The sequence below is a fragment of the Pogoniulus pusillus genome, chromosome 7, assembly GCF_015220805.1.
Source record: "Pogoniulus pusillus isolate bPogPus1 chromosome 7, bPogPus1.pri, whole genome shotgun sequence".
Taxonomy (NCBI): Eukaryota; Metazoa; Chordata; class Aves; order Piciformes; family Lybiidae; genus Pogoniulus; species Pogoniulus pusillus.
The window spans coordinates 40,305,911-40,320,879 of record NC_087270.1 but is presented as its reverse complement, the minus strand read 5'-3'; the positions used below and the strand labels follow the sequence as shown (position 1 = coordinate 40,320,879).

The window sequence follows — 14,969 nt, the reverse complement described above, 5'->3', positions numbered from 1 at the left end:
TGTGGCCTGTGGGTGTCAGGTCCTGGGCTGTGCCTGCTCCTTGGAGGAAGGTCTCAGAAGATCTCCCTAGCAAGGGAGCAGATGGTGAGGACTTCAGACCCCTTGCCTCATGAAACCAGTGTTTTTCATGGGAGAAGAGCCAAGGACAGGACACTGCTGTAACATCTCTTCCTACTGACAAGCCCTGGGTTTCCATCCCAGGTCACCTCATCTGTGAGTAGAGTGCAGAGGTGTCACAGAGAAATGAGGAGGTCATTCCTAGGCCAGAAGTTCAAGTGATGCACACCAGAGGTGGAATAGTGCTCACTTGCCTTAATGGAATGGTGGCATGCTGGAGAAACTGGTGAAGGAAGTGGCTCAAAAGCCTTTGAGGGAAATAAATGGCAACATTATCTACACAGCTCTTTATCATTTACATACTGGCAACGAGGAGTATTTGCCCATGTGCAAAGTTAAAGTTAAAGGGGCAGAATGAAGGAAAGAAGATAAAAGTCATTCCTACCTCTGGAAAGAAAGAATCATAGAATCAGCCAGGTTGGAAGAGAGCTCCAAGCTCAGCCAGTCCAACCTAGCACCCAGCCCTGGCCAAGCAACCAGACCATGGCACTAAGTGCCCCAGCCAGGCTTGGCTTCAGCACCTCCAGGCACAGCCACTCCACCACCACCCTGGGCAGCCCATTCCAATGCCAATCACTCTCTCTGACAACAACTTCCTAACAACATCCAGCCTAGACCTCCCCTGGCAAAACTTGACACTCTGTCCCCTTCTTCTGTTGCTGCTTGCCTGGCAGCAGAGCCCAACCCCACCTGGCTACAGCCTCCCTTCAGGGAGCTGCAGACAGCAATGAGCTCTGCCCTGAGCCTCCTCTTCTGCAGGCTGCACACCCCCAGCTCCCTCAGCCTCTCCTCACAGGGCTGTGCTGCAGGCCCCTCACCAGCTTCATTGTCCTTCTCTGGACACCTTCCAGCACCTCAACATCTCTCTCAAATTGAGGAAAAATGGAAGCTTGCAGGTCCAACTCCAGCAGAAACAAATTAAACCAGCCCAAGGTTCTAATCAGAATCATAGAATCAAGCAGGTTGGAAGAGAGCTCCAAGCTCATCCAGTCCAACCTAGCACCCAGCCCTGCCAACAGATAGCCTTACTCTACAAGGTTCACCCCTAAACAACATCCCCAAGCACCACATCCAAATGACCTTTAATTCTGGCTTCTTTTACTCTGGTCCAGATAAATAACATCAGGTTAAAAATCAAATGGGGGGGAGGGAGTGGGGTGAGGGAGGCAACTCTCAGGCGATGTTGTTACAGAAGCAGAACCTGGCTTGGTCATTTTTGCATGCAAATACATTTCCACTCTGTGTGCATCAGAGTGAGAGCCTGTGCCTTGATTCATCCTGAGCTCCAGGGGAGGAATGTGCCACCCAAAGGGGAAAAGAGGAGAGCAGGGTTCGCAGCACAGAGAGCTGAGCAGCCAGCAAGTGATGGGGAGGAGGCGAGCTGTGGCGCCTGGCATTTAGCAGGCGCTGCGTTCGCACGCAGGTTGATGGAAGGTTTAGTGGCACACTGAGGATTTGCTGTCCAGCTCACCTGGGAGAAATGTTGGTGTCTTCCCCCCCCCTGTTTGTTTTAGTAGAGTCTTCAGGAGAATTAACGTCAGAAAGGAAATAGAGCAGTATTTAGGCATCGTTTTGAGCTTTAAAGGGACAGGCACCACAGTAAACGTTTGGGGATGATGCTACAGTAAGTGCAATCGAAGTACTTACAGCCACTGACCTCCAGCTGGCTGTTCATAGAATCATGGAATCATGGAATCAGCCAGGCTGGAAGGGACCTCCAAGCTCATCCAGTCCAACCTAGCACCCAGCCCTGTCCAGTCAACCAGACCATGGCACTAAGTTACTCATCCAGGCTTTGCTTCAACACCTCCAGGCACAGAGACTCCACCACCTCCCTGGGCAGCCCATTCCAATGCCAATCACTCTCTCTGACAACAACTTCCTCCTAACATCCAGCCTAGACCTCCCCTGGCACAATTGGAGACTCTGTCCCCTTGTTCTGCTGCTGCTTGCCTGGCAGCAGAGCCCAACCTCTCCTGGCTACAGCCTCCCTTCAGGCAGCTGCAGACAGCAATGAGCTCTGCCCTGAGCCTCCTCTTCTGCAGGCTGCACACCCCCAGCTCCCTCAGCCTCTTCTCACAGGGCTGTGCTCCAGGCCCCTCCCCAGCCTTGCTGCCCTTCTCTGGGCACCTTTCAGCACCTCAACATCTCTTGAATTGAGGAGCCCATTTGTGATGCAAACTGCACATACTCCCAGGGAAAGGAACCTTTCTCCTCATCTCCTGTGTGCAAGGCAGGAAAGGGATCTATTGTTCATTTCAAATACTCCTGTGTGTGATTTCTCTACTGCTTTTATTAGACTGGTTGTAAACCCATGTCATAGAATCATCAAAGAATCAACCAGGTTGGAAGAGACCTCCAAGATCATCCAGTCCAACCTAGCACCCAGCCCTAGCCAGTCAACCAGACCATGGCACTAAGTGCCTCATCCAGGCTTTTCTTGAAGACCCCCAGGGACGGTGCCTCCACCACCTCCCTGGGCAGCCCATTCCAATGCCAATCACTCTCTCTGTGAAGAACTTCTTCCTAATATCCGGCCTATACCTACCCTGGCACAACTTGAGGCTGTGTCCCTTTGTGTAGCTGCATAGCAGGAATCAGCCAGATAGGCCATCATGCTGGGCTTATTCCTGGGCATATATGGGCTTTAAAACCAGCAAAGTCAGCTTAAGAGGACTTCTTGTTTTGAGGATGTGGAGTTTTCAAAGACCCTCATTAGCTCTCTGAGGTAGTGGGGTGTTTTGTTTGGGTTGGGTTGTTGGTTTGGTGTTTGGGTTTTTTTTCTCCTGGGCTACCAGTAGGAGCTGAAATTCATCCTGCTCCTATCAGCTTCATCCAAGCTCTAAGAGCTTCTCTTGAACTGAGAGTGGTTCATGCTCCTCTCCTCTGGTATCATATCACTACCTGTGTTATACTGTAGCCCACTCATGTTTTCATGATCCCATCCTCTTGTTTCTCTTCTCAGAGACTGCTCCTTGGTCCAGCACTCTACTCAGAAAGTTTAGCTTTATGTAGTTGTCTTATTTAGCACTGTTTTCTTGTTTCTCTTCACCATTTGCTGCTGCTTGGTCTCTATTCCATATGTTTACCCCTGAGGATTGTTCATTAGGTCCTCTGAGAAAGGCAGAATTAGAATCATAGAATCAGTCAGGGTTGGAAGGGAGCACAAGGAGCAGCCAGTTCCAACCCCCCTGCCATGCCCAGGGACACCCTACCCTAGAGCAGGCTGCACACAGCCTCAGCCAGCCTGGCCTCAAACACCCCCAGCCATGGGGCCTCAACCACCTCCCTGGGCAACCCATTCCAGCCTCTCACCACTCTCATCACCAACAACTTCCTCTTCACCTCCACTCTGACTCTCCCCACCTCCAGCTTTGCTCCATTCCCCCCACTCCTGACACTCCCTCACAGCCTCAAAAGTCCCTCCCCAGCAGCTTTTTTATAGCCCCCTTCAGATGCTGGAAGGCCACAAGAAGGTCCCCTGGGAGCCTCCTCTGCTCCAGCCTGCACAGCCCCAACTCTTTCAGTCTGTGCTCACAGCAGAGCTGCTGCAGCCTCTCAGCATCCTCCTGGCCCTGCTCTGGACACACTCCAGCATCTCCACAGCCCTCTTGTCCCAGGGGCTCCAGAACTGGATGCAGGACTCCAGGTGAGGTCTCAGCAGAGCACATCAGAGAGGGAGAATCCCCTCCCTGGCCCTGCTGGCCTCACTTCTGCTGCTGCAGCCCAGGCTCTGGTTTGCCCTCCTGGCTGCAAGTGCCCCTACATGTAGGAGCCTCTACAGTAGGAGCTGAATTCTGTCTGAAATGCCTTGGAGAGGTGCACTGTGATGTGAAGATCTATTCCTTGCTTTAGCATGGGTTTTGTGTGAGACCTTGAGTAAAACCTTCATATCTTAGTGCTTCATCTATCAAGTGTGGCCACTACTGCACTCTGCCTCACTGTCCAGAATGTAGATTTCAGTGACTTCATGCCACATTACTAAGGGGACCTGGCAGACTAATTCTTGTGATGTGTCACCCAAGACACATGGGCCTGACTCCTCAATAGTGCTGACTACAGCCTGTGAGTCACTTTTTGCTTCCTAGGAGGTGAGAAGAGCAGTTAAAGGGCTGTTGTACAGTCCAGCACAGAGAGCTTGAGCTTAACTGCAGTCTATATCACTCTGACAGTCTGGCAGGTGGGATATAGATCTCAGGCATGCAGCCACAGGCATTCCAGCCCTGTAAGAGCTGATGCCCTCCAAGCTTGAGAATGCCCACAGAGACATGGCAGTGTATGGAGGCTGCTTTCTGCTTCCCAAGCTAAACACAGAGGGAGGAGTGGGAGTGGGTTTGTTGAAGTGACTTCAGTTTTAACTTGGATAAACAAACCTTGGAAGGGAGTTGAAACCTACTCATGCTGGATGAAGGTGCGTCAGTGACCATGTGTCAGTGACCATGTGTCAGTCACCATGTGTCAGTCACCATGTGTCAGTCACCATGTGTCTGTCACCATGTGTCAGTCACCATGTGTCAGTCACCATGTGTCAGTCACCATGTGTCAGTCACCATGTGTCTGTCACCATGTGTCAGTGACCATGTGTCAGTCACCATGTGTCAGTCACCATGTGCAACACTCAAAATCAAAAGGAACAAATACTGCCCATGTGATGCAACTTACCTGGACTTTGGGGTCTGGTTATAACTCGAGAGATCTCTTACTGTTCATAGAATTCATCAGAGTTGGAAGGGACTGCAAGGATCACCTAGTTCATAGAATCAGCCAGGCTGGAAGAGAGCTCCAAACTCATCCAGTCCAACCTAGCACCCAGCCCTGGCCAAGCAACCAGACCATGGCACTAAGTGCCCCAGCCAGGCTTGGCTTCAACACCTCCAGCCACAGAGACTCTACCACCTCCCTGGGCAGCCCATTCCAATGCCAATCACTCTCTCTGACAACAACTTCCTCCTAACATCCAGCCTAGACCTGCCCTGCCACAACCTGGGACTGTGTCCCCTTGTTCTTCTGCTGCTTGCCTGGCAGCAGAGCCCAACCCCACCTGGCTACAGCCTCCCTTCAGGGAGCTGTAGCCAGCAATGAGCTCTGCCCTGAGCCTCCTCTGCTGCAGGCTGCACACCCCCAGCTCCCTCAGCCTCTCCTCACAGGGCTGTGCTCCAGGCCCCTCCCCAGCCTTGCTGCCCTTCTCTCAACACCTTCCAGCACCTCAACACCCCTCTTGAACTGAGGAGCCCAGAACTGGGCACAGCACTCAAGGTGTGGCCTGAGCAGTGCTGAGCACAGGGACAGAAGAACCTCCCTTGTCCTGCTGCCCACACTGCTCCTGAGCCAGCCCAGGATGCCATTGGTTCTCCTGCCCACCTGGGCACACTGCTGCCTCAGCTTCAGCTACTCTCTACCAGCACCCCCAGGTCCCTTTCTACCTGGCTGCTCTCCAGCCACTCTGTTCCAACCCCCAGCCATGGACAGGGACACATCACATTAGATCAGTCTGTCCAGAGCCTCATCCAGCCTGGCCTTAAACACCTTCAGGGATGAGGCTTCCACCACTTCCATGGGCAACCCGTTCCAGGGTCTCATCACCCTCGTGAGGAAGAACTTCTTCCTAACATCCAGTCTGACTCTACCCATTTTTAGCTTTGTTCCATTCCCCCCAGTCCTGTCACTGTCTGACAGCCTAGAAAGTCTCTCCCCAGCTTTCTTGTAGCCCACTTAAGATACTGAAAGTCCACAATAAGGTCACCTGGGAGCCTCCTCCTCTCCAGACTGAACAGCCCCAACTCCCTTGCACTAGAGAAGTGGAAAAGAATGGAACAGTTAATTCCACTGTTTGGGATAAGTGTACATGGTATGAATATGTCAGAGGCTAAAGTAATAGGGGAAAGTCATGGTCAAGGTGATAAAGGCCAAAGTGTGCTTTGTCTTTTAAGTCTTTATGAAATAGACTCATAGAACCAGTCAGGTTTGGAAGGGACCTCAAGGATCATCTAGTTCCAACCCCCCTGCTATGGGCAGGGACACCCTGCCCTAGATCAGGCTTCCCACAGCCTCATCCAGCCTGGCCTTAAACAGCTGGGGAACAATTTCTGTGCTTACACTGTAAGTCCATGTCCCATGCTCCATAGAATCATAGAATCAAGCAGGTTGGAAGAGACCTCCAAGATCATCCAGTCCAACCTAGCACCCAGCCCTATTCAGTCAACCAGACCATGGCACTAAGTGCCTCATCCAGTCTTTTCTTGAAGACCCTCAGGGACGGTGCCTCCACCACCTCCCTGGGCAGCCCATTCCAATGCCAATCACTCTCTCTGTGAAGAACTTCTTCCTAATATCCAGCCTATACCTACCCTGGCACAACATGGTTCCTGTTGATGTCCACCTACTCATTACACCTGCTGACACCCAGGTCCAGATCCTTCTCAGCACTAGTATGCCAAAATTCACATTTTCCACACTCTTGAATGTCTGTGCAACAGCAAGAATATGCCAAAGTGTCTAGAGATCCCTCACACACACACACACCCAGATCTCAGTGCAAAGGAGGAGGCAACAAACAGTTTTGTAAGGGTAGGACTCATCCCACCTGACTGTTGGTGTTCACAAGTGCCCTCCCTCCTCTGCCAAGGGATGGAGTCAGACACTTTGGGAGCATGAGTCAGCCCCTCCTTGTCCCACACAGGGATCTTAGGACAGGGTGAATCACTTTCTGGGGGTGTCTGCTTCTTGCTGCTGACTGGAGGAGGTGTTCAGATGACTCTCAGCAGGCAGGGCACCGTGCACTGCGAATGACTCAACGCACACACTCTCAGCAAGCTTTGTGCAGCTTACAGCAAAGGCTGTCATTAGTGTAGGCTCCTCCAGTGGAAATATTTCAGTGGGAAAAGCCTTTATGTGTACACTGGGGGTTTGTTTCTGCTGTTTTGTTCCTCTCTCTATTCTGGAATAAATGAACCCAATGGAAACATTTTTAAGGCTGTGTGACACATCTGTCTCTTGTGGATTGGTGCTGCTTGGGTTTGGGCAGAGAGGTACATCTAGTGCTGCACAGGTTTCTAGCATGAGAGTGCTCAAATGAGACAATCATAGAATCAACCAGGTTGGAAGAGACCTCCAAGCTCATCCAGTCCAACCTACCCCCCATCCCTATCCAGTCAACCAGATCATGGCACTAAGTGCCTCATCCAGGCTTTTCTTGAAGACCTCCAGGGATGGCAACTCCACCACCTCCCTGGGCAGCCCATTCCAATGCCAATCACTCTCTCTGTGAAGTCACAATAGGTGACTTTTTTGGTTGTGTTTGTTTGGCTAATGATGGGAAGTTTTTTAAACTGAGGAGCTAGAGGATACTGCAACAGGCAGTGGGATCATAGAATCATAGAATTCTATGGGGACACTATAAGTACTATGCAGCATGGAATCATAGAATCATAGAATCATAGAATCAACCAAGTTGGAAGAGACCTCCAAGATCAGCCAGTGTCCCTCACCCTAAGACTTCCAGTCTTCCAAATGTTAAGTCTATACAGTATAGGATCATAGAATCATCCAGGTTGGAAGAGACCTCCAAGCTCATCCACTGTCCCTCACACTAAGACTTCCAGTCTTCCAAATGTTGAATTTATACAGTATAGGATCATAAAATCATAGGATCAAGCAGGTTGGAAGAGACCTCCAAGATCAGCCAGTGTCCCTCACCCTATGAATTCCAGCCTTCCAAATGTTAAGTCTATACAGTGTAGGATCACAGAATCATCCAGGTTGGAAGAGACTTCCAAGGTCATCCAGTGTCCCTCACCCTAAGACTTCCACCCTTCCAAATGTTAGGTCTACCAATATTGTAACACTCTTGATAGGTTAAAAAAAGTCTAAACTGTATCTCTTTGGGGCTGAGGCTGTACACTTTCAGAACTTTCCATCTATCAGAGTCCTCAAGTTCTATATGCAAATGTTTGTTAGAATCACAGAATCAGTCAGGGTTGGAAGGGACCACAAGGATCATCTAGTTCCAACCTCCCTTCCATGGGCAGGGACACCCTACCCCAGAGCAGGCTAGGTCTTAGGACTTGGGGAAGTTCCACCTAAACATAAAGAAAAGCTTCTTCTCTGTGAGGATGACAAAGCCCTGGAGCAGGCTGCCCAGAGAGCTTGTGAAGTCTCCTTCTCTGGAGAGATTCCAAACCCACTTGGATGTGATTCCAGGCAACCTACTCTGAGTGACCCTGCTTTAGCAGTGGGGCTGGACCTCGAATGCTGTGTCCAGTTCTGGGCTCCTCAATTGCAGAGAAATGTTGAGGTGCTGGAAGGTGTTGAGAGAAGGGCAGCAAGGCTGGGGAGGGGCCTGGAGCACAGCCCTGTGAGGAGAGGCTGAGGGAGCTGGGGGTGTGCAGCCTGCAGCAGAGGAGGCTCAGGGCAGAGCTCATTGCTGTCTGCAGCTGCCTGCAGGGAGGCTGTAGCCAGGAGAGGTTGGGCTCTGCTGCCAGGCAAGCAGCAACAGAAGAAGGGGTCAGAGTGTCAAGTTGTGGTTGGGTAGGCCTAGGCTGGATGTTAGGAGGAAGTTGTTGTCAGAGAGAGTGATTGGCATTGGAATGGGCTGCCCAGGGAGGTGGTGGAGTTGTTGTCCCTGGCAGTGTTGAAGCAAATCCTGGCTGAGACACTTAGTGCCATGGTCTGTTTGATTGTTGAGGGCTGGGTGCTAGGTTGGACTGGCTGAGCTTGGAGCTCTCTTCCAACCTGTTTGATTGTATGATTCTATGGTGGTCTAAAGCTTCCCTCTCTGATAAAGCAACCAAGCTTGCTGGCTTGTGCTTTGCTGGGTTTTCACAAGTCACTCTGAAGCACTGCTGCATGTGTGAGCCCAGAGGCAGGATATTCAGAGAGAGAGACTTGAGAGCTGGTGAGAAAGCACAGTTTGGGTGGCCCTGCAGGCTGGGAGAATTTTAATAGGCAGAGGCATTTTCAGTAGTTTTTCCAAGAGAGGTTGGACTCACTTCAAGAAGCATATTGAGGTCCTGGAGTGGGTCCAGAGTCGACAGACAAGACTGTTGAGGGGGCTGGAGGGGAAGTCTGATGAGGAGAGGCTGAGGGAGCTGCTGTTGTTCAGCCTGGAGAAGAGAATTAGAGAGGACCTTATCACTCTCCTCAACTACCTATAAGGAGGTTGTAGTCAGGTGGAGGTCAGGCTCTTCTCCCAGGCAACCAGTGATAGGACAAGAGGGCATGGTCTGAAGCTGCACCAGGAGAGGTTTAGGTTGGAAATTAGGAAGCACTTCCTCATGGAAAGAATGATTAGGCACTGGAATGGAGTGCCCAGGCAGGTGGTGGAGTCTCCATTCCTGGAGGTCTTTAAGAGAAGATTGGATGGCATGGTCTAGCTGATGGCTTGGTGGCACGGTCTAGCTGATGTCGTGGTGTTGGGTCATGGGCTGCACTTGATCTCAGAGGTCTTTTCCAGCCTCAATGATTCAGTGATTCTGAGATGATCCTCGAGGTCCCTTCAACCTGATATTCAGAGATGAAGGTATACCAACCTTCATGGCCACCTTCTCCATCAGCTCTCACAGAATGGTAGGGGTTGGAAGTGACCTCTGGAGATCACCTAGTTTAAGCTCCCTGGTAAAGGAGGTTCACCCAGAGCAGGTTGCACAGGGTGGCATCTAAGTGGCTTTTGAAAGTCACCAGATAAGGCAATGCTGTGACCTCTCTGGGCAGCCTGTTCCAATGCTCTGTCTTCTCCAAACATAGCTAGGCTGTCAGGGGAGAAATCCAACCCAAGTGCACTTTGGGGTGGGCACCTGAAAAAGCAGATGAAGTTTCTAGACAGAGATCTGAAGAGCCAGTGGACCTCCTTCCCACCCCTATGGGAGTCAGCTGCCTGTGGGCAGAGGGGAAAGGGCAAACAAAACAGGAGAAGAAGAAACTTAGAGATTTCAGGTGGTTTAGGTTTTTAATCCTGGGCAGATGTAACAAGTTGCCCCTTGGGCTTTAATAAAGTGATAAAAGCAAGAAAGAGTTGGACCTATCTTCCAGTATGATACACATCGGAGGTGGAGGGTGTCTGTTACTGTTTGCTTTGCTTGAAACCATCACCATCTTCCATTTAGATGTTCTAGGCCATGCTCCCAGACAAATCTTTACCCAATCAATCTATAGATACCAAATTAATGAGCTCCTCAAACATGGATCTTGGTCCATCATCTGTTCCCTCACCTGCAGAGACGTTGTCCATTGAGCAGAAGTGGGAGCAAAGGAATAAGATGCCAGTGGCCTTTTGTTGTCCCAGCAATCACTGAATTTGGATTGTGATACTTTGCTGAATAAATAATTTACCCTCATGATAATCACTGGCATTGTGTTTGTCAGAGCTTCTGATATGTTTAAGGGGCACTGTTTTATCATTTGGTGCAAATAAGTAGTCTAAGTGTTGGCTGCAGTGGGGAATAAGGCCCCTTTGGAATATCAAGGTACATCTGCCCCGTGACAGGGTACAGAGCCATGAGTTGGGAACTGAGAGCTGGCCCCAGAGCTGGCAATGCCCTCACTGATGGGAGCAGTGCTGCAGGGGCTGAGTGCGCTGGGCAGCGCTGCACACCTGTAGTGGCTCCCTCAGCAGTCCCAGACAAGGCATGGGGATGGACCAGATCCAAGGTCTCTTCAGGTGATTCCACCAGGAGCAGAAGGAGACAGGGCAAGATATATGACTGAGGTTTGGGCATGTGGTCCATCTAAAAGACAAAGCTGGAAGTAAGATACCTCTGATCTAAGTCTTCAGTCCATCCCAGAAACAGAGCTGGGATGCTGCTGGAGAGATTAGATTCTTTGGTTTGGCCTCATTGGGAGAGTGCTGATGAGCCTTGATGTTCCCTTTATGTTTTCATCTACTTGGGACCACAGGGTTACAAAAAAACTGACCAACTGCCTGCTTTTCCCAAAGGCAAATGCAAATAGGGAGTCTTGATTAAGGCAGAGTCACAGGTTCACAGGATGTTAGCGGTTGGAAGGGACCCAAGGAGATCATCGAGTCCAACCCCCCTGCCAGAGCAGGACAGTCCTATCTTACACAGATCACAGAGGAACACATCCAGACAAGAGACAAGTGCAAGGCAGTGTGAATGCTGCTTGTGTGAACTTAGTGGAGAACAAACAAGATCCACAAGGAATGTAGTTGTCCTGCTCTTGTGGCACTACAGGCTGGGGACAGAGTAGCTGGAGAGCAGCCAGGCAGAAAGGGACCTGGGGATACTGGTAGATAGTAGCTGAATATGAGCCAGCAGTGTGTCCAGGTGGGCAGCAGAGCCAGTGGCATCCTGGGCTGGCTCAGGAGCAGTGTGGGCAGCAGGACAAGGGAGGTTCTTGTGCCCACCCCTGTGCTCAGCACTGCTCAGGCCACACCTTGAGTGCTGTGCCTAGTTCTGGGCCTATCAATTCAAGAGAGATGTTGAGGTGCTGGAAAGTGTCCAGAGAAGGGCGATGAAGCTGCTGAGGGATCTGGAGCAGAGCCCTGTGAGGAGAGGCTGAGGGAGCTGGGGGTGTGCAGCCTGCAGCAGAGTAGGCTCAGGACAGAGCTCATTGCTGTCTGCAGCTGCCTGAAGGGAGGCTGTAGCCAGCTGGGGTTAGGCTCTGCTGCCAGGCAAGCAGCAACAGAAGAAGGGGTCAGAGTGTCAAGTTGTGGTTGGGTAGGCCTAGGCTGGATGTTGTTAGGAAGTTGTTGTCAGAGAGAGTGATTGGCATTGGAATGGGATGCCCAGGGAGGTGGTGGAGTCTCTGTGCCTGGAGGTGTTGAAGCCAAGCCTGGCTGGGGCACTTAGTGCCATGGTCTGTTTGACTGTTGAGGGCTGGGTGCTAGGTTGGGCTGGATGATCTTGGAGGTCTCTTCCAACCTGCTTGATTCTGTGATTCCAAGACTCCAGGATAGACCCCTTCCTACAGAAAGTAACCCTCATACTCGGGCTGCAGTCTTTAGGTGGGACCTAGATTTCCAGTTTTCAAGCACTGCTCTAACTGGGATGGGGATGGAGGCTGTCCCCTGTTAGAAGAGCTGGGGTGGAGTGGCAGAGCCAGGGGGTCATGAAGAACATCATGAGTTGCTTCAGAGAACTTCTGAATATGGCACTACAGGGAAATTTAGGCTTGAGGTGAGGAGAAAGTTCTTCACTGAGAGAGTCATTGGACACTGGAATGGGCTGCCCGGGGAGGTGGTGGAGTCGCCGTCCCTGGAGCTGTTCAAGGCAGGGTTGGACGTGGCACTTGGTGCCATGGTCTGGCCTTGAGCTCTGTGGTAAAGGGTTGGACTTGATGATCTGTGAGGTCTCTTCCAACCTTGATGATACTGTGATACTGTGATACTGTGAATGTGGCATCACACTGATATTTCTGTATTTCTCTCCTCCAGACAACCTGACGTGAGTTGAACCTTTGGGCTCCTGATCTTGCCCCAGATGAAATAATGTAGTGAGCAGATGATGTTTTCAACCAAATCTCCTGTCTAACTCAGTGGATCTGTGTGTCTTCCGGCAGGTGTGTCCTCTGTGGCCTCCCTGATGTCCCTGGCTTGGGTGCTAGCCTCCTATCACAAGCTTCTTCGGGACTCTAGGGACGACAAGAAGAGTATGAGCTACAGAGGGGCCCTCATCCATCTCTTCTGGCGCCTCTTCACCATCTCATCCCGAGTTATTTCTTTTGCTCTCTTTGCTTCCATCTTCCAGCTCTACTTTGGGATCTTTGTAGTGGTCCATTGGTGCGCCATGGCTTTCTGGATCATCCATGGTGGGACAGATTTCTGCATGTCTAAGTGGGAGGAGATCCTCTTCAACATGGTGGTAGGGATTGTCTACATTTTCTGCTGGTTTAATGTGAAGGAAGGGCGGACTCGATACCGAATGTTCGCGTATTACACGGTAGTGCTGACAGAGAACGCTGCCTTGACGCTCCTCTGGTATTTTTACAGAGATCCTGACACCACTGACTCCTATGCCGTGCCAGCACTGTGTTGTGTCTTTCTTAGCTTTGCTGCTGGGATTGCTTTGATGCTGTTATATTATGGTGTGCTGCATCCCATGGGGCCAAGAGCTAAGATCTTAGTCAGCTCCTGTTGCGCCGAGCTGCTCTGGGGCATTCCTCTGCCCCCCGATGTTGAGCCCATGGCGCCTCAAACCCCTGGGTACCGGGGGGCCCAGGCTACGCCCACCAGAGCGGTCACGGAGCAACAGGAGGAACTCACAGCTGACACTTGCTTGCCCGTTTTCCAGGTGAGAGCAATGGTACCATCTACTCCATCTGGGCGACCCTACCCCCCCGAGGGGCCTCTCATTAAAATTGACATCCCGAGAAAAAGATACCCTGCATGGGATGCTCATTTTGTAGACAGGAGGTTAAGAAGAACTATCAACATCCTCCAGTATGTCACCCCCACAGCTGTAGGTATTAGGTATAGAGATGGACCTCTCTTATATGAGTTGCTACAATACGAATCTTCACTTTAAAGCTCCTTAAAAGCAAAAGTAAAAAGAGGGGGACCTTATTTTTGTTTACGGTAAACACAGATCATGAAACAAACACAAACCTTCAGATAAGCTTTCTTTCTGGTTGCTGTATGTATAAAAACAAACAAAAACAACAAAAAAAAAAGAAAAAAAAAGATATTCTCTATGTTTTGTAAGTAAAAACAAAAAGAAAAAACTTTTCCTTTTGTTTTTTACACACGAGAAGCAGTATTTCAAACTTCCACATCTAGGATTCACAGGTGGAGAGGGAGGCATCTCCACATCCGTTTTATACCGTACACCAAGTGTAGAACATTATATATGGGATTGGTGCTGATTGAAAAATATATATATATATAGATATATATATTAAAAAAGAAACCAACAAACAAACAAACCTACAACTGCCTTATGCCCTTAGGTGCTGAGTTTCATTAAGTACTGTCACCTTTCTCATGCAAAACTCTTTGATGATTATATGCCAGGAAAAAAAAAAAAAAAGCAAACATAAAAAGCAAAGCAACAACAACAACAAAAAAAAAAAAACACACAACCAAACCTCAACCCCAACCAACTGAAATGCAAACCTTAAAATTATTGAAAAGAAAAAAAAAGGAAGGAAAAAAAATTAGCAACAACAACAACAAAAAAAGATAACCTCAACCCCAACCAATTGAAATGCAAACTTTAAAGTTAAAAAAAAGGAAAAAAATTAGAAACAACAACAACAAAAAAAGAAAACCTCAACCCTAACCAACTGAAATGCAAACCTTAAAGTTAAAAAAAAAGGAAAAAAATTAGCAACAACAACAACAAAAAAAAAGAAAACCTCAACCCCAACCAACTGAAATGCAAACCTTAAAATTATTTAAAAGAAAAAAAAAGGAAGGGAAAAAAATTAGCAACAACAACAACAAAAAAAGAAAACCTCAACCCCAACCAACTGAAATACAAACCTTAAAATAAAAAAAAAAAGAAAAGGAAGGGAAAAAATTAGCAACAACAACAACAAAAAAAGAAAACCTCAACCCCAACCAACTGAAATACAAAACTTAAAATAAAAAAAAAGGAAAAAAATAACAACAACAAAACGAAAACCTCAACCCCAACCAACTGAAATAGAAACCTTAAAATTAAAAAAAAAAAAAAGAAGGGGAAAAAAGAACAACAACAACAAAAAAAGAGAAAACCTCAACCCCAACCAACTGAAATACAAACCTTAAAATTAAAAAAAAAAAAAAAAACAAGAAAAGAAAGAAGGAAAAAATAAGAACAACAACAAAAAAGAGATAAATTAATGGGAAAAAAATCTTGTTGCTCTTATTGGATTCATCAGGAAAAAAAATCCAAATAGATAAAGATAAGAAAGCAAAG

At 49.0% G+C, this 14,969-nt stretch overlaps 1 protein-coding gene across 1 annotated transcript in view; it reads left to right on the top strand.

Moving 5' to 3' along the window:
- Positions 1-14,575, top strand: part of XKR6 (XK related 6) — a 230,670-nt gene extending 216,095 nt beyond the window's left edge. Inside the window, exon 3 of the mRNA XM_064146688.1 lies at positions 12,631-14,575. Coding sequence (XP_064002758.1) covers positions 12,631-13,595 — 965 coding nt within the window. The 3' untranslated portion in view covers positions 13,596-14,575. The remainder of the gene's footprint in view (positions 1-12,630) is intronic.
- The last annotated feature ends 394 nt before the right edge of the window (positions 14,576-14,969 follow it).